The sequence below is a fragment of the Portunus trituberculatus genome, chromosome 47, assembly GCF_017591435.1.
Source record: "Portunus trituberculatus isolate SZX2019 chromosome 47, ASM1759143v1, whole genome shotgun sequence".
NCBI classification, from domain to species: domain Eukaryota; kingdom Metazoa; phylum Arthropoda; class Malacostraca; order Decapoda; family Portunidae; genus Portunus; species Portunus trituberculatus.
In genome coordinates this window covers 5,056,574-5,076,054 of record NC_059301.1, presented here as the reverse complement: position 1 = coordinate 5,076,054, position 19,481 = coordinate 5,056,574, and the positions used below count along the sequence as shown (strand labels likewise).

The following is a 19,481-nucleotide window of genomic DNA, read 5'->3' as shown; positions in this document are numbered from 1 at the left end:
TATATATATATATATATATATATATATATATATATATATATATATATATATATATATATATATATATATATATATATATATATATATATATCAAACAAGCAAGCACACTTACTAACCAAACACACACACACACACACACACACACACACACACACACACACACACACACACACACACACTTGTTGCCGTACAAGACAGTCCTGACGAGCAGTTCCTACCAGTGCGACACACTCCCACGAAGAACAAAATCCTAGTCTTTAACAAAGCCTTGTCACAACTCAAGTAAAAAATGAGGTTAAATGTAGGAAATTTATCCAAGGACAGAGATAATGGAAACATACATATTTCCATGGAGCAGCACTGGATAAGTGCTGCTGTTTGAGTGTCAGCTGAACTGCCCAGTATGGGAGCTACAAGGGGCACAAGTTAACAAGCCACTGGGCCACACATGCAGGAGTCACTACTGTGGGAGCCTCGACATACTATGGGAGGTGACTATACATTAGCTAATTGCTGGCAAGGTAAAGATAAAGCAAGTATAAAGATAAACCAGAGTGAGGCATGTGGAAGAACTAATATCTCTTTACATCTGACTCCGTGTATAAAAAAATATTCCAAGGGTAATTTTGCTCCCACTTTTGATGACCTTGTTTTGTCACACTTAGGTGATACACATGCAACTGGTCAGCCTCTGGTGTGGACAATGTTGCTTCCTGTGCTGTGTTGAAAGGGTGACAGTGGTCCAAAACTAACTTATATATGCAGTTTCCTAAGCATCAGCAGATCTAAAATCTAATGTTAAATATTGTATCATTAAAATATCTGCATTCAATAACAAAAAATCAATAAGAATCAAACACACTCACTTCAATCAAAATATACATCAATATACACATCTCTACACATAATTCTATAGTTCTGACAGCAAATGAGCTATATGAAAATAGAAAAAAATCCATAAATTCCACCACATCCCTACAGCAAAAATTTTGAGCTGTCGCAACAGACCTGGAGTCATCACACCCTGCCCTCACTCCCTCCACAGTGCCTCAGGTAGGGCGCACTCTCTGCATCACTAGACTGATATAGTTGCCAAGGGAGCTGATAAGGTGGAGCAGGGCAGCTTCTGTAATCTATATATCCACACAGTGGGAGAGCTCCAGACCACTGACCACAGCAAGCCACCTATCCACCCCTTCAGCTTTCTCTGGCCAGCCGCACCTTCCACCTCTCAGTAGCATGGGGAAGGTGGAGATTAGCAGCAACCTCCACCTTGCCCACCTGCTGCTCCCTGGTTGCTAGTGAGGCCTGCACCACCTGGAGAGTGCTGAGGTCCAATCTTGATGCCATTTGCCTGAAAAAACAAGAGTGATTTTGAGATGATGAAGATGCTGCATGTGAGTGGGACAACCCTCAGGCAACATTCCAAAAAACACCAGATCCCAAAATATAACACCAATTTGGATTCTTGTGGAGGGTACAAAGTTAAATTGCTCCGCATGGAAATATCCAGAATATACAAAATTGTGTTACTCCTTAGTTAGTCTCACATTCATTGTCATAATTAAGAATTTCATACTGGTGAAGCCAAGGAGTAAATTCTCTTTCAGACAGATGAGGTTCAATGTATATGAAATTGCAGCATTGTTCAGCTTCTGATCTTTTGGATTTGTCTAATCAATTCTTTTTAGTGGTCCCAAGGACCTTTCCAAAAGTAGGATGGTCGGTTGCAACGTTTCGATCTTCCTCTGGGAATATCCTTGGGTAAAGTGAGGCAAACGGTGAATGCGCGTCCATATAGAGAAATTTGATGGAAGTGATTGATTACCAGTTCCTCTGGTATCTGAATAGCTGGTAGCTCTTCTTATTAGTGGACAGTATCAATACTTCTCTGTGCTCTCTTCTTTTGCATGGGGAGAACTTGTAAATCTTGGGCTTAGATATTCATAGATGGCTCTAAATCAGTGATGTAGAGCACTTCAAGGAACAGTAGTCGGTGTGGGTTATTTTTACAGTCTAGGATCTTGATTTCTTCTTTTAAGTGATGTGACTTCCATGATGTTATGTACTGTGTGCCATTAAACCAACACAGGTGCCACTAAAAAAGAATTGACAAGATGAATTGAAAAGATACAGCAGAAGCTGAATTATGCAAGAATTGTCTATGCATTCAATTTCATCTCTCTGAAGGAGAATAATAAGTAATATGAATGTAAAATCAAAATCAAAACTAGCTGCACCTATATTGTATTTATGTTCAAATATTGCTTGAGGAGTCTACATAAATGGAGTTGTCATAGTTTTTCAATAGTCAACACATGTGTTTTAGAAAATTGACACACTACACACATGAATACAGGAAACTCAAACCAAACACTTAACAGGTCAGCTTGAAATTATATATATCATTCTATTTTTTTTTCTGTGAAGCAATGGTTCTTCATATACATGTTGAACTTAAATTAATTTATACAAGAAAATTAATAAATAATTATACTGCAGCAGCCACACAGGTGGTCTCAGCCAAGGCAATAACATATCAATGAGATGTTTAGTGCAATGCATTTACCAGCATTTTTTTTACAATTCAAATAAAACATTTTCAACCATTGCTAACAAAGCTAAGCTACACACATCATATGCAGCTATGGTCACCAAAGTCTAGGTGGCCATCATCTCCATTCTGTGACTAGATTATATCAATGGTTCACATAACATTCAGCCAGAACTAGGTGGGGAAATTGTAAGAACTAATGGAGTTTATGATGTGCACTGATCTGCACTAGTGACCTGGACAGCTTGACTAAGTTTAATGATTAGGATTGCAGCAATACAGGATGGGTAAGTTGCTTGAGAGAGAGGAAAGTGATGGTACACTCATAATCATGAGTTTTCTTTGCAAATTAACTTAAATTCAAAGCATTTAATATAAATGCTTTGAATTTAAGTTAATGGTCACACACACTCTAGAACACCCCCTACATTCTAATGAACAAAATGAAACCTCACTGAAGGCAGGAGAGAAAAGTGTGTATGTTCTGCCAGTCACTTAACAATCCATCAGCATCTTAATGACTCAAAATCCTCCAAGTGTGGATTGTAATATTTAATGAAAGAAATAAACAGGATTGGTCTTCCCATACCCTTAACCCATAAGAGGTCAACCATGCACGTGTATGGGAAGTCTACTTACTATCTGTGGTCAATCATTTACAAGTATGTTTAACCCTTTCTCACTTTCTACATGTTTGAAATTCCCTCCAGCTTCAGTATTTGTGTTCTTTGAAGTGTCTAGCATATATCAGCACAGTTTCCTGCCATTCTGACATGGGTTAGTCACCCCCCTTCCCCCACCCATCCCTGCCGCCCCGCCTTGATGCACCGCCTACATGGGCACCTCAGTTGCCTCTGGCTCTCAGTCACCATGACACATAGGCATCTCCACTCTCTAACTTCCACTGAAATTGAAGACCAATTATCTTTAGAGGAAGATATTTTTTATTAGAACAGTGGTATCAGCTTTGATGATAATGATGCTGATCCTGATTATGTATTTTATCAGCAAACGGAGGAGGAAGATGAGGAATTTGAGACAGAATACTCTGGTGTGTTCCCGCCACCTCCACACCACTATACATGTCTCATAAGAGAAAAATATCGATAAAACAATAAAAAAAAAAGCCTTGCTTGGAAGTCGTACATCTGGCAGCATCACTGAGATAACTAAATTCAAAGCTCCAGTGGGACATTTAAACATGGCAATTTCGAACTTTAACTCTTATTTTTACTTTTCTATGCCCACTTTGAGTTATATGGAATCAAAAAAAGAAAATGGAATTTTGGTGACCTGGACGAGTATTGGGGAGGTAAATCAATGCTGACCTCTTACAGGTTAACCACCATCTCCTTTGGCTTATCCATTCTTCTTTTACTTCTCTAAATTAAAATTGACTCAAAAGTTATTTTGATCATTTTATAACATTTGAAGAGATTATCAGAACAAAAATATGACAAAACTGACTAAATACAGTTTCTGCATTTTTTCAGACTCTTTTCCTTTTGATGTGATGTATAACTCCATAGCACTTGAAACTTTATTTTTCCTCTTTTATTCCTTTTAAAGGGAGATATCACAAAACTTATGTTTTCAGTGTTCACCAGCTGGTTTAATTCTGAAGTTTGTCAGCATTGACTCGAACTAAACAGTAATCATCTCACAATACAGTGCTTACCCCTAATATACATCTTTATGGGTGATAAAAACCCAAGCTTATTGCAAAATTGCATATTGTGACCTGAAGAATCAATGGGAAAAATGGTATGGTATAAGGTCAGGCAGACCCTGAGATTAGGTTACTGTATTACAACTTATTTGTAAGTGTGGGTGGAGGAGGTCAGCAGAGGAGATGTGAGAATTTTTTATCGTTTTGTGCCTTTTCAGTGACTTGATAACGTTCTTCTTTTCTAAACTGATCTTTCAATTCCTGGAAATTCTGGGTGGAGCCATGATGATTTCTGGTTAGTGAAAATCACAATGCAGTGGTTAGGCAGAGTGGACAGTGAAGCAGGAGTGTGTGTGTTGGGTGAGGAAAAGGAACACATGTTCACCAGCTAGAGTCTGGTGATGAACTAACTTATGAGTAATAGTACAAAAGTTTGGTGGCACCAATGTGTGTGAGTCAGACACTCACACATATTGGATGCACATATTGAAGGTAAACAACATTTTTTGCTTTATATTGATAAATCAGATTTGCATAATAGAAATAATTAATAATCAATATTCAGTAAATAAGGCACATATAGTAAGAAACGCATATTGCAAACACACATATTATGGGTAACTACTGTACTACATTATGGTATACCTTTTGATTTCTTATGTTTTTATTTCATCCAGTATTTTTCTCTTGTTATTTTACTGTTATCTCTTGTTATTTGCCTACTGAGTTTATAAGACTAACACATTTTTATAAAAGAGGATATAGTTGCCTGATATGCCAAGCTCTCATTTTTTTTTTTTTTTTTTTTTTTTTTTTTTTTTTTTTTTAGATAAATTTCTGGATTGCTATGTTGCCAGAATATCCTGTTCTCACCAATAAAGCTATGAGCCAACTACTTCCATTCACCATTACATATTGATGCAAAGCAGGCTTCTCCTCACTCTTAGTAGGCAAAACAAAGCAGCGCAACAGGCTGTGGAGAGGATAAACTTCGTTGTGCTCTAACAAACTCATTGACAAGGATTAAAGACCTCGTGGCCAAGATGCAGTCACAAGCTTCCCATTAATTTCTTCATATGATGATATGATTCATATGATAATGCAAATTTAGTATATGAATGTGTGATTTAATTTTGCAATGTAAATAATGTTAAAGCCATTGTTCATTTGCTAGTCTCATTATTTTCATTATATTTACTAGTGACTTAAAAGTGAAAATAATGACTATCTTCAGTATTCAGTTCTATTATTTTTCTAGAAGGTATATAAGTAAGCAGAGTACCAGTATGAATATGTATATACTGTACTTATTGTTTTCATTTGCAATTCAGTTCAATAAAAAGTTCAAGTATTTACTTATAAACACATGTAAAAACTGAGATTATACAAACAAATATAAGTCTTCAGTATGCTTCTTAATAACCCTTACCTATTTATTTTATCACAAATATATGCAAGTGTACATACACTTGATGATGTGGGTAACACAAACATGAAGAAGTCAGTAAACAGCTAATGTAATGAAAAAGGTTGGGAACCACTGCTTTAGAGAGAGAGAGAGAGAGAGAGAGAGAGAGAGAGAGAGAGAGAGAGAGAGAGAGAGAGAGAGAGAGAGAGAGAGAGAGAGAGAGAGAGAGGATGGCCACTGTCCATTTGGTAATACTGTATCATTAGGTCTCCATGATCCTGAAAACATCTACTCTTAGGATCAGTTTGTTATTGTCTGGGTGGCAAGAGACAATCTCATTATCAGACTTTGATATCTAAGTATGAAAATATATTCTTATAGGGGCATTATATGTCCATAGATTCTTGTAGTGAACTACCTAGAAGAAAAATTATCATACTGACTTTCAGTTTCATAAACTGAGGATCAAAATAATTTCTGTTCCTGAAATTCAGATGAGTAGTATCAAAGACACCCTGCATATATATAATGTTAATAATAGTATCAAAGCTTTTATGTCATAGATACATGTTTAAAATACTTTAGTTATTTTATCATCTAGGTGGGCAATAGTAAAATATCCAGAAATATATATTAGCTATGCAATAAACCAACTTTTCAGTGAAACATTACATCTGGAGAATCTGACAATCACAACTGGACTTGTGATATCTCCCATTCATGTCTCAAACCTAATCCACTCTTATAATATAAGAATATCATCAAAAAGTCAATGTCACACTATCCCCAATCTCACCTCATTATGGACATCAAATACTCCCTCTTGGATCTTCTCATATATTTCCCTGGCAGTGTTGATGAAAGCCTCCTCTACATTGGCAGCAGTCTTGGCAGAGGTCTCCATGAACACCAACCCATGCTCCCGTGCAAATGCCTCTCCCTCTTCCCGCTTCACCTCTCGCCGAGAGTCAAGATCACTGTGGATGAAAGTGCAAAGTAAAATGCTGGAGGAAGTGTGCACATGAAGGAAGGCATTCTATGCATATCAATTCAAAGCAGTGGAGATGATAAATAAGAAAAATGTCAAATTTTAGATTAACACTTATATTTACCAGCACATAAGATGTATTTCTCATAAAAATTTAAAGGAATTAAAAAATTACTCCACATTTGGTGTGGCCATACTACCAAATGAGAGGTTAGGCACAGAATGCAAACCTCTTACTACCAAGACAGTGTACATCCCTAAAGAGTTTTTATACATAATACCACAACATGGTGTTCAGGAAACCTCACCTCTTGTTCCCTATGAGCATGATGACCATGTTGGAGTTAGAGTGCTGGCGTGCATCCTCTAGCCACTGTGTGAGATGGTTGAAGGTTTCTCGCCGGGTGATGTCATACACCAGAAGGGCACCAGCAGCACCTCGATAGTATGACCTGGTGATGGACCTAAATGCCTCCTGCCCAGCCTGACAGAAGAAGAAAAGCATTATACATACAAGTACAAAAAATAACACCAGCTACAGTGGAAGTATCACTACCAGAGGGATCAAAAGGCTGCATAAATAATAGCATGGCCCCTTGATCTTCAATATCTCCTTTAAAGTATTATTGCCTTGCCAGCCAGCAACACAATATTACCAATTCCTTCCCAGAGAAAGAACCCAATATCATTAATGAATCTTAAAGCTTGACTGTTCCAAAACTGTCAGAGTACCCAAGATCATTATCCTTACTCTCATATACATTACATATAACTTCTGTTTCAGGTAAATGTACAAGCAGCTGAATTCATCAAATCATGCATCGAGATCCTGCCCACTCAAGATGTCTAGTTAAAGCTGAAGTCTCAATAATAAAGATTTTCAAGCTACATCCAGACTTCTCCAAAAGTTGCTTTGGAAATATAATCTTCATCCAGTTTCTATGGTTGTCTTCATATTGATCAACAGGCAAAATAAATTAACTCTGCAACTTGATTTTGGCAGTGAAGGTGCTTCCTTGGAACACTGTAATAGATATGAAGCTACAGATACAAAGAAGTCAATTAAGTCTTTTTTTTTTACTTTGGAGCTAGACAAATGCAGAATGGTGCCTACTTCTATGAGTAGCATGGCATAACTACCTTCCAAACAAAAATTACCTATATTAAACTCTAATGTTGCCCAAGTATATATAATGATAATTACTTCATTGTGCATGTTCAACATAAGTACAGACAAAATATGATAAACAACAAAGTATGACAGGCATATCTTCAGTCTGTGGATAAGTATGACAGATGATCAAATTAGTAGTCCCACTCATCACCTCTCAATATCAAAAGGTACTTTTGAGTTACATTTCTATACAAGGCATTGTGCTTGTCATAACCTCAGAGTTTTGAAAATATTAAAGTAATGACTGAAAAGTTCCACAACAAATAATATAAAACACAGGTGTACTGTGCGTGGAAGTACTGAGCGCGGAAAGTACCATGCACAGCGATTGCAAAAAAGTCAGGTGGTACATAGCGTGCCTTGAATAGGTACACAAGACGGCACACGCAAGGCAACAGTCAGTTGTGACGTAGCATAGCACCGCCCACACCCCCCCACTCACTGGGTATCTACTAACTGCGCTATGAACTGCAACTGTGTATTCTAAATTTCACAAAATCAACATAATACAAAACCTAAGCTTTATTGTATATGACTTTTTTCCAAAAGTATACCACAACCTCAGAAAATGTACTAGCCTATCCAAATCAACTTAAGCCATGAATGAATCATCCATATGAATAGCTTTTTTTTTTTTTACATAAGGAAGAGGGCCAGCCAAGGGCAAAAAAAAGAAAGTTAGAAAAAAGCCCACTTGAGCGCTGGCTCTCCAAAGAGTAGAAAAAGTGCCAAAACCGTCAGCCAGAATTAGGGAAGCAAATGCCTTGATACCTCCCTCTTAAAAGAAGACAAGTTGTAGGAATTTGGAAATACAGATGCAGGGAGGGAGTTCCAGAGTTTACCAGTGAAAGGGATGAATGATTGAGCGTACTGGTTAACTCTTGCATTAGAGAGTTGGACAGAATAGGGATGAGAGGAAGAAGAAAGCCTTGTGCAGCGTGGCCGCAGGAGGAGGGGAGGCATGCAGTTAGCAAGATCAGTAGAACAGTTACCATGAAAATAGCGATAAAATATAGAAAGGGATGCAACATTTCGGCGGTGAGAAAGAGACTGAAGACAGTTAGTCAGAGGAGGGAGTTGATGAGACGAAGAGCTTTCGATTCCACCCTATCAAGCAAAGCTGTGTGACTGGAACCCCCAAACATGCGAAGAGTACTCCATACAGGGACGGATAAGGCCCTTATACAGAGTAAGCAGTTGGAGGGCGAGAAAAACTGGCGGAGACGCCTCAGAACACCTAACTTCATAGAAGCTGTTTTAGCAAGAGATGAGATGTGAAGTTTCCAGTTAAGATTATGAGCAAAGGACAGACCGAGGATATTCATTGTGGAAGAGGAGACAGTTGAGTGTCATTGAAGAAGAGGGATAGTTGTCTGGAAGGTTGTGTCGAGTTGATAGATGGAGGAATTGAGTTTTGAGGCATTGAAAACTACTAGATTTTCTCTGCCCCAATCGGAAATTTTAGAAAGATCGGAAGTCAGGCGTTCCGTGGCGTCCCCGCGTGATCTGTTAATTTCCTGAAGGGTTGGACGTCTCTGAAAGAACGTGGAAAGATGTAGGGTGGTATCATCAGCGTAGGAGTGGATAGGGCAAGAAGTTTGGTTAAGAAGGTCATTAATGAATAATAGAAAGAGAGTGGGTGACAGGACAGAACCCTGAGGAACACCACTATTAATAGGTTTAGGAGAAGAACAGTAGCCGTCTACCACAGCAGCAATAGAGCGGTCGGAAAGGAAACTTGAGATAAAGTTGCAGAGAGAAGGATAGAAGCCGTAAGAGGGCAGTTTTGAAATCAAAGCTTTATGCCAGACTCTATCAAAAGCTTTTGATATGTCTAACGCAACAGCAAAAGTTTCACCGAAATCTCTAAAAGAGGATGACCAAGACTCAGTAAGGAAAGCCAGAAGATCACCAGTAGAGCGACCTTGACGGAAGCCATACTGGCGATCAGACAGAAGATTGTGAAGTGACAGATGTTTGAGAATCTTCCTATTCAGGATAGATTCAAAACTTTAGACAAGCAAGAGATTAAAGCTATAGGACGGTAGTTTGAGGGGTTAGAACGGTCACCCTTTTAGGAACAGGCTGAATGTAGGCGAACTTCCAGCAGGAAGGAAAGGTAGAAGTCGATAGACAAAGTTGGAAGAGTTTGGCCAGGCAAGGTGCAAGCACAGAAGCACAGTTTTTGAGAACAATAGGAGGGACCCCATCAGGTCCATAAGCCTTCCGAGGGTTTAGGCCAGCAAGGGCATGGAAAACATCATTACGAAGAATTTTGATTGTAGACATGAAATAGTCAGAGGGAGGAGGAGAGGAGGACAAGCCCAGAATCGTCCAAGGTGGAGTTGTGAGCAAAGGTTTGAGAAAAGAGTTCAGCTTTAGAGACAGAAGAGATGGCAGTGGTGCCATCAGGATGAAATAAAGGAGGAAAGATGAAGAAGTGAAGTTATTTGAGATGTTTTTGGCTAGATGCCAGAAGTCACGAGGAGAGTTTGAGTTTGAAAGATTTTGACATTTCCTATTTATGAAAGAGTGTTTGGCAAGTTGAAGAACAGACTTGGCATGATTCCGGGCAGAGATATAAAGTGCATGAGATTCAGGAGATGGAAGGCTCAAGTACCTTTTGTGGGCAACCTCTCTATCATGTATAGCACGAGAACAGGCTGAGTTAAACCAAGGTTTAGAAGGTTTAGGTTGAGAAAAAGAATGAGGAATGTATGCCTCCATGCCAGCACAAAGAGATGGGTCTCTGACACGGAAGCAATAATCATTCCAGGGAAAATCAGCATAATACCTCCTCAGGTCCCCCCAACTGGCAGAGGCAAAACGCCAGAGGCACCTTCGCTTTGGGGGATCCTGCAGAGGGATTGGAAAAATAGAACAAGATACAGAAATGAGATTGTGATCGGAGGAGCCCAACGGAGATGAAAGGGTGACAGCATAAGCAGAAGGGTTAGAGGTGAGGAAGAGATCAAGAATGTTGGGCGTGTCTCCAAGACGGTCAGGAATACGAGTAGGGTGTTGCACCAGTTGCTCTAGGTCATGGAGGATAGCAAAGTTGAAGGCTAGTTCACCAGGGTGGTCAGTGAAGGAGAGGAAAGCCAAAGCTGGTGGTGAACATTGAAATCTCCAAGAATGGAAATCTCAGCGAAAGGGTAGAGGGACAGAATGTGCTCCACTTTAGAAGTTAAGTAGTCGAAGAAATTACTATAGTCAGAAGAGTTAGGGAGAGATAAACAGCACAGATGAATTTAGTTTGAGAGTGACTGTTAAGTCGTAGCCAGATGGTGGAAAATTCGGAAGACTCAAGAGCGTGGGCACGAGAGCAAGTTAAGTCGTTGCGTACATAGACGCAACATCCAGCTTTGGAATGAAAATGAGAATAGAGAAAGTAGGAGGGAACAGAGAAGGGCTACTGTCAGTTGCCTCAGACAGCTGTGTTTCGGTGAGGAAAAGAAGATGAGGTTTAGTAGAGGAGAGGTGGTGTTCCACAGATTGAAAATTAGATCTAAAACCGCGAATGTTGCAGAAGTTAATGTAGAAAAAGTTGAGGGAGGTGTCAAGGCATTTGTGGTCTTCAACAGGAGAGGTGTCCAACCTGGGGACATTTTGGTCCCCTCCCAGAGGGGACTCCGAGGCGTTGTTTATTTTGGGTCCCATTTTTCTTTTAAATTTTGATTTGGAGTGAAGGGTGTATGTGTGGTAAGTGCATGTAGTTTTGTGTGAAGAAGGAGAGCTGTCTTTAGAGGATAGGCTGTGACTACCCCCTTGAGTTATGAGACACAAAGGGAAACATTCAACGAGATGACAACTAGCTTTAATGGAAGGTTCACAGCACCTCCTAAACTAGTGCTATTAGATCTCACTGGGAGTAAGTTATTGTTTCGGTAGGTGTCTACTACCTCCTCCTCAATCCTAAATATGAAAAGTTCTACATTCACAGTAAACCAAAACTAGTTCACACAGAAGTAAGGTAATTGTAGTACTCACTGTATCCCAGATCTGGAGTTTGATCTGCTTATTGTCAATGGTGATCATGCGGGCACCAAACTCCACCCCAATGGTCAGGTCGTGCACCGGCTGGAACCTCTTGTCTGTGAACTGCAGCAGGAGACATGATTTCCCAACACCTGGAAGTGAAGACAGTTATGTAGACCCAACAAAAAATGGATGGTGTGCACAGTCTACTCTGATATTTGTGTAACAACCCAAACAGTATGTAAGGTTCCATGAAGCCTTTTGAACCCCACTTGGATTTCTTTTCAAACTCCGCATATGCATGACTTGTGGGTAGCAGTCAGTTGGTTCTTAATCAAGAAGGCAGGGATCTTAACACCTGTCCACAATACCACAGCTGATTCCAACTGATATTACAGATATTTTCTGGTCAGTTACCAAATTAGTATCATTCCTCTCACCATGTACAGTGCTTTAGCAATCTTTGTGCATACTACTTAGGGCAAAACTTTAAAACAAATATGGAGCCACAAAACTCTGGTGTAATGTGTAAAACCATAACATATGTGTGTTTGTTCTCAGAGAAGTTCCAGTACCAGTGGGTTCAATACCCTGTAGTACCCATGGTCTAAACTAGGACCAAGTTAGCTTTCTCTCTGTAGAGTATGAGTAGAAGTCAATTTGCCCCTCTCCAGGACACAGGTAAGGTAAGGGAGTGCCATGGCTTGTGTGGCACTGAATAGCTAGAACAGAATACTGTGTGTGTGTGTGTAGGTGCTGAGGGCCCCATGTGAGGTTAGCTGAGAGAAGTGTATTTTGGTTTAGTTAACATATGTGATAACACTGTTGTATATGGTAATCAACTCAAACTGAAAATGTTTCCAGTTTAACAGAAGCGAGACAAATGAGTGTAAAGGTAGTGTGGAAACCTGGGCTGAATCAGGAACACTTTTTATTCACTGAAGTTTCAACACGAGTCTTCTTCAGAGAGTGAAAACTAAAGACACTGAAGAGAAGTCATTGAAACATTAGCAGATAAACAGTGTTTCTGATTCAGCCTTGGTTATCATACCACCTTTAAGACAGGTTCACATGCCAATTTGCAACTGAAATTGCAATGCACTAGAAGTACTGACTGAGCCCTTCTAGTAAGAAAACGTCACGCATAGCAACATTAAGGGAAACAGTTTATGGAGTTCTATTTTGTCAAATGACGATTTGCGCAAGCTTTTTTTACTGTAGTATAATTCATTTCTGGGGTCCCAGATGTGTTTTTTTTCCCTCACCAACTCTAACATCATCTTCTCTGAACCTGAAAACCACATTTTCAAAGCTTACTCCATGACGTCATATAGTAAATAAAGTCACAAATCGACTGAACAAGACCAACATGTTGGTCTCATTTTGTGACTGGTTTCTCCAGTTGCTAGGCACCGATATTCAGTCAGAAACTCTACCAACTTGCAATTTCAGTCACAAATTGGCACATGTGAACTTGCCTTTACATTTATTCCAGTTGAAGCTGATAATGTATGAAGAAGTCTGGATTAAGGAAATGTTGGTAATTTCAATACAGGCAACCCTGCTTAACGAATGTTCACACAACGAAATTTCGCTACAACGAACGTTTCCTTTTACTACCATCTGCTCGTATAACGAACTCCAAACTCGCTTTAACGAAATTTTATCCAGGTAATTTTTTCCAAGTTTGAAAGCCTCGCCATATCACACAAGCCGACAGGCTTTTGAATATACCAGCGCCTCTCATGGACAAAACACGCACACCTCACTCCCCTACCCTTGCCCGCTTTTACTTCAAAACAATAACAGCGTCAGCAGCAACTCGTCTTCCCTCGCTCAACATGCCACCAAAATGCCCTGCAACCAGACTTGCAATGTCACCTAGCATTGCTAAGAAGACCAGGAAGTCTCTTACTCACGAAGTGAAGCTGGATATTATTGACGGACACGTGAGAGGCGAGAAAACTAATAGCATTGCTCGTCACCATGGCTTGACTCCATCTACTGTTTCTATTTTCAAGTCAGCAGACTCTATTAAGAAGGCTGGTGAGACCATATCTTCCTTGCAAGTTAGAAGAACCACCTGAACTCGTGACTCTGCAATGGATAAAATGGAAAGCCTTATGGAAATGTGGTACATAAGTTTAGTATGCAGTACAATGATGCGCCTTTTGTTTACATTCCATAGGTTGCCGGCTAGCGTCTTTCCCGCTCCACTCTCGCTCCCTTCATAAATTTAAGATCACCAACATTATAAAGTTACTTACATACATACATTAGTGTACATTATAATGACTTAGTCTTAAGTTAAACTGCTTAAATGTTCAACTTCATAATTTTTACTTTCATTAAACCTTTTACAGTACTATGATGCACTCTCGCTTTGTTTATTCTCAATGGAAGTTCAGTCAGGGGTCAAACTTGTTATAAATGGTTCACCTAACGAAAATTTACGCAACGAACGTTTTCTTAGGAACATAACCCGTTCATTAAGGGGGCGTTACTTGTACATAAATACAAATATATAAATATAAATAAATAAATAAATAAATAAATAATAATATATATATATATATATATATATATATATATATATATATATATATATATATATATATATATATATATATATATATATATATACTGTTCATTTAATGTGGTGTATTTCATGTCATGAATCAACCAATCAGTGCCACAGACCAAGACAACTGACAGCAATGATGCACCCCACAGTCTATATTGTGGCTGAAATGTGGCTGGCTGTGTTAGTGTTAGTACAGTAGCTCAATGACAGTTTTAGCCACTATCTACAAGCTCATGGCATCGAGCAATTTCGCTCACAGACAATCTGCGCTGATATCAAAGACACAACAAAATGCCACAATACAGGACAAACATCCAGACATTACTCTCACTGGGTGATGATGTGGGTTAGTATTAGACTATGGTATGTAATTGCTTCATCCACTACCAGTTTCTAAGCTTCCTCCAGCATCATGTTTCTCAGCTTATATATTAAGAGAATGTTATGAAAATACAGGCAACCAACGCTTAACAAATGTTCACACAACTAAATTTCGCTACAACGAAGGTTTCATTTTACTACCATCTGCTTGTTTAATGAACACCAAACTCGCTTTAACGAAGTTTTATCCAGGCCTTTTTATCCAAGTTTGAAAGCCCCGCCGTATCACGCAAACCAACAGGCTTTTGAATACACCAGCGCCTCTCGTGGACAACACGCGCACCACTCACCCTGTTGAAAACAATAACAGCGTCAGCAGCAGCTCATCTTCCTCGCTCAACTTACCACCAAAACGCCCTGCAATGTTGCTAAGAAGACCAGGAAGTCTCTTACTCTCGAAGTGAAGCTGGATATTATTCACAGACACAAGGCGAGAAAACTAATAGCATTGCTCGCCACCATCTTGACTCCATTTACTGTCTCTACTATTTTCAAGTCAGCAGACACTATTAAGAAGGCTGGTGAGACTGTATCTTCCTTGCAAGCTAAAAGAACCACCTGAACTTGTGGCTCTACAGTGGATAAAATGGAAAGCCTTGTGGAAATGCGGTACACAAGTTTTGTATGTGATACAATGATGCACCCTTTGTTTACATTCCACAGGTTGCCAGTTAGTGTCTTTCCCATCTCACTTTCCCTCCCTTCATAAATTTAAGATCATCAACATTATAAAATTATGTACAAACATACATTAGTGTACATTATAATGACTTAAATTAAACTGCTTAAATGTTTAACTTCATAATTTTTACTTTCATTAAACCTTTTACTGTACTATGATACACTCTCGCTTTGTTTACTCTCAATGGAAGTTCAAGTCAGGGATTAAACTTATTATAATCGATTCACTTCACGAAAGTTTTTTTAGGAACGTAACCCCTTCGTTAAGCAGGGGTTGCCTGTATGTTCAATATAATGGTGTTCAACCAAATACAGTATTTCTAAAGTAACTACTCAGACAGAAACATCTGATGTCCCTAATATTAACCTAGGAATGATTTTAATGACAATCAAGACAGCCATCAAATAATATACATAATTAACATTAAAACTGGCACATCTGTCAGGTTCAAAGATCACATCTGAGTCTTTCGCTTTGTTTGACCCAGCAAATTTCTGGCATAACCCAATATGTATCATTAGCACAGTAGATTTCTCAATTTCAATTAAATCAAGCTATTTTCTGACAATGCAAGAGTGAAAGCCCCTGCTTAAATTTACAGAGGCACATTATACCGTTTCTTCTATAATTACACCATATACTACCTATATCACCAGTGTCACCCCTTCAGCTATCCACTATAACAAAAATTAATCTGAAGACAGGATATATCTTGTCCCCGAGAGATTTTTACTGGTTACATTTTGTTTAAAAATCCATCTCACTAACATAGATTTTTTACATTGACAATTAAAAGATTGTCAGGTGGCAGATGCATTTTTGCCCCAGATGAAAACTGTTATTTACACAAGTTCACAAGTTTGTTTGGGGAAGAAAGAGAATACATACATTTAATTAAGATCAATTATAAAATTTATAAAAATGAGTCAGAAAATCTAGAAAAAAATTTTCATAACAGGAAAACCACATTTTAATCGTACAGTGGTACCTCGCTATAACAGACACTTTGGGGATGATGGTGTGTCTGTTGGTACGAACTATCCATTACAGAGAGACATTTGTCCGCAAGACCCTTAACCACCTATCACTTCCCTTTTTTCAGTAATTTATTCTCTTTTTAATAACATAAAAACATATTTTGAACATTTAAACCAATTTACTATTGTACAGTAATAAAAATCTTGCATGCACAAAAATAACCAGAGAGAATTATATCACTTTATAAACACATGCAAGAACAACCAACTTGACGCAAGGACAAATGCAATCCGGCTGTTCAGCCCTGGCCTTCACCAGGATTCCCCCACTATTGCCATCTCTCTATGAATCACAGGCTCACCTTCTTTCTCTAACTCTACTTCACCTTACATTCTGTCCTTTCTCTCCCCGTTTCTATATAAATTGACGTGTTTCTGAAATGTTTTCAAAATCATTCTCAGTTTTGTACCACATTACCATTGAGGTAAAAATCAAGACATATTTTCTGTAGAAAAGTCTTTCACCATCCTAAACATGGCATATGAGCGAGAGAGTATCACCTTGCCAATAACTACCACCTGATTAGACTTGCCAGTCAGTCCTGACCTCCTCTCACACACACAGTCTGGCTATGGATCATTCTCCTGCTGCAAGCTCGCCATACAGTCACCTTCACAATCAATCTAAGGCAGTATTCTATAATGTGAACAAGTGCTTCTTAGAAGAAGTACTTGAGAGAGAGAGAGAGAGAGAGAGAGAGAGAGAGAGAGAGAGAGAGAGAGAGAGAGAGAGAGAGAGAGAGAGAGAGAGAGAGGGGGGGGAATGTGGGGTTGGAGAAGTAGCTGTGTTGTTGATAAGTGTCATTTCCTCTCATTTCTCTTCTCTATTCACTTCTTAATTTTTCTTTTGAGTTTTTTTGGTTTGTTCATGGTGTCATACATGTGTTCAGCCATGTGGCCAGGCGGAACCATGGGTTTCTGGAAAAAATTTGCCCTTTCCCCTCTTTTGCCATTATGGTCCAAAATATTTGGCCAGTATCTGATCAGTCCATTATTTAGTGAAATTCATTACTGCAAAATCCATTATGGCAAGGGACCACTGTAATAAGCATTAGTGCACAAAAATTAAACTACTTATCGGTGATCAGTGTCGACAAATGTTCACTCATTATTTTTGAAAGCCCTGCATCTGATGCCACAGTCATAACATAACATATAACATAAATAATAGGATAACAAAGGGCCACCAGGGCCCATCTAGGTTATCCTGTATCAGTCGCACAGCGACCTCGTCATCAGTACTTAAAGTCTCAGCCTGTAAACAGCCAGCATGGAGGGAACACATGGGTATATATGATAACTGTGCAATTTAGATACAGGAAACACATCTGAAGATGTAACCATTAATGAAGTGTAGTTTTTAAATACTTTTAACTGTTACCTATGCAGTTAATTTGAATTGTACAGAGTACAGATTAAAGATTGGCAGACAAATGTTAATCACAAGACTGAACAAGGAATACAAAATCTATATGACAGTCTTGTGTAACAAGTACTTGTTTTCATTATCCTGAAACCATGCTATGCCCACTGACCACACACTTGTTAGTGGGATGGAGGGTGCAGTCCTCTTCAGAACAACCACTAGCATCCACCATCACCAGCACCTCCTACTAATGGAATGATCTTCACTTAGAATATTTGGCAGGATGAGCCCAGCTCCAAGCAGTGCCAGCTGTATTTCCAATTCCAACAAAAGACTGGAAAATTCCATTCAATGGACAAAAATAATAACTCAAGTTATCAATTACTCCTGATAGAAATCTCTGCCATATTAAGCAGCAGCATGCTGGCATCATTCTCTTACTTCTAAATTAGTAAGTACATCATGTGTCACACAGAACTGTTAAGAGAAGCCACACGCACTGCTCACTGGTGTAGCTTGTCAGTGGCCATCAACAGTGATGGCTAACAATGAGTGCAGTATAGACTGAGGTCAACATGGGCATGCAATTAAAATAATTAATATATTTTATACTAACATCTGTTCCATATTGGTGTTTTAAATAGTTTTATAAAATATACAATATACTCATTCTTATCAGTGACCTTAAACATTTCCCCTAATGCATCCTGAAAAGGATCCAAACAGGGCATTGTGTGTACACTGCCTGAGTCATTGGGATAATCTGGCGAGCCTACACAGTGGCTGCACCCTCCATCACACCACCAGTCTTGTCACCACCAAAACACAACCAAACTTAAAAATAAGACTAATAACGGGAAAAAAAAAAAAAAAACTAGACTACGATTCCCTTATCAGACGGAAAGGTTGAATGTAGTGTCAATATTTAATGTACAAGGTCGAAGATGTGCGTTGTCTACATCTTTCCAGATACACCAACCTTAGTCACTCCCAAACACAGTTCCATGAAATGGTAGCACCCCTGGACAGTTACGTATATGAGACACTATAGGAAAACTGAGGAAAACAGAGGAAAACACCATCAATATGAGTTACTGAAGCAAATCGATTTTCGCCATATTGGTGGAGTACAGGTAACACAGCTGACCCTGTACATTTGCAGCTACTCACATTCCAACTACACTCACAATACACTCCAGGCACATTTGCTGTACTAACCAGTGTCCCCGATGATGATATACTTGAATAAATAAGCGTAAGACATGGCGATGGTTGGGCGAGACTGTGACGTGACAACACAACCAGCTGAGAGCTGACACGCCCACTGGTGCCACCTCCGCGAACTTCCCCTGCCTCCAGCCCTAGCCCAAACCAGCCCAATCTCAATTTCTGATTTATCTACAACAAAAATGGCTGATATCTTAATACATTCAGCTATACTCATACATGCAATATTCAGAATATATTTTATCGTATAGATAATCGTTTGTATAGTATGCAAAAGGAGCTTTCCTTTTGTGAGATGTGAAATAAGAGATGTTGTGGCTCATGATAAGCATCGTACGTGTACCTGGTACGCAGCCACACACCTGAAGATGTGAGTATCATAGCTAGGAGGAGCTTCAGCCAGACATGAATGAGAAGTAATAGAAATGTACCT

General features: G+C 39.0%; 1 protein-coding gene across 1 annotated transcript; it reads right to left on the bottom strand.

Annotated features, from left to right (window-relative positions):
* Positions 1 to 268: 268 nt before the first annotated feature.
* LOC123520522 (ras-related protein Rab-2) lies at positions 269 to 19,280 on the bottom strand. The gene is made up of 5 exons (XM_045282846.1): positions 19,040 to 19,280; positions 11,784 to 11,923; positions 6,928 to 7,103; positions 6,428 to 6,608; positions 269 to 1,354 (listed from the first exon to the last, which is right to left on the bottom strand). Exons 1-5 carry the CDS (start codon positions 19,263 to 19,265, stop codon positions 1,256 to 1,258), a joined length of 822 nt encoding a protein of 273 aa, XP_045138781.1. The 5' UTR covers positions 19,266 to 19,280; the 3' UTR covers positions 269 to 1,255.
* Between the last annotated feature and the right edge of the window lie 201 nt (positions 19,281 to 19,481).

Bases quoted from the DNA above. Each gene is read 5' to 3' on its own strand.
- LOC123520522 (XM_045282846.1), bottom strand. From the start codon at position 19,265: ATGAGTATAGCTGAATGTATTAAGATATCAGCCATTTTTGTTGTAGAT. The intron at 6,609-6,927 runs GTGAGGTTTCCT...TTTCATCCACAG, and splicing joins ATGCTCATAGGGAACAAGAG to TGATCTTGACTCTCGGCGAG. The intron at 1,355-6,427 runs GTGAGATTGGGG...TTGTTTTTTCAG, and splicing joins TATTTGATGTCCATAATGAG to GCAAATGGCATCAAGATTGG.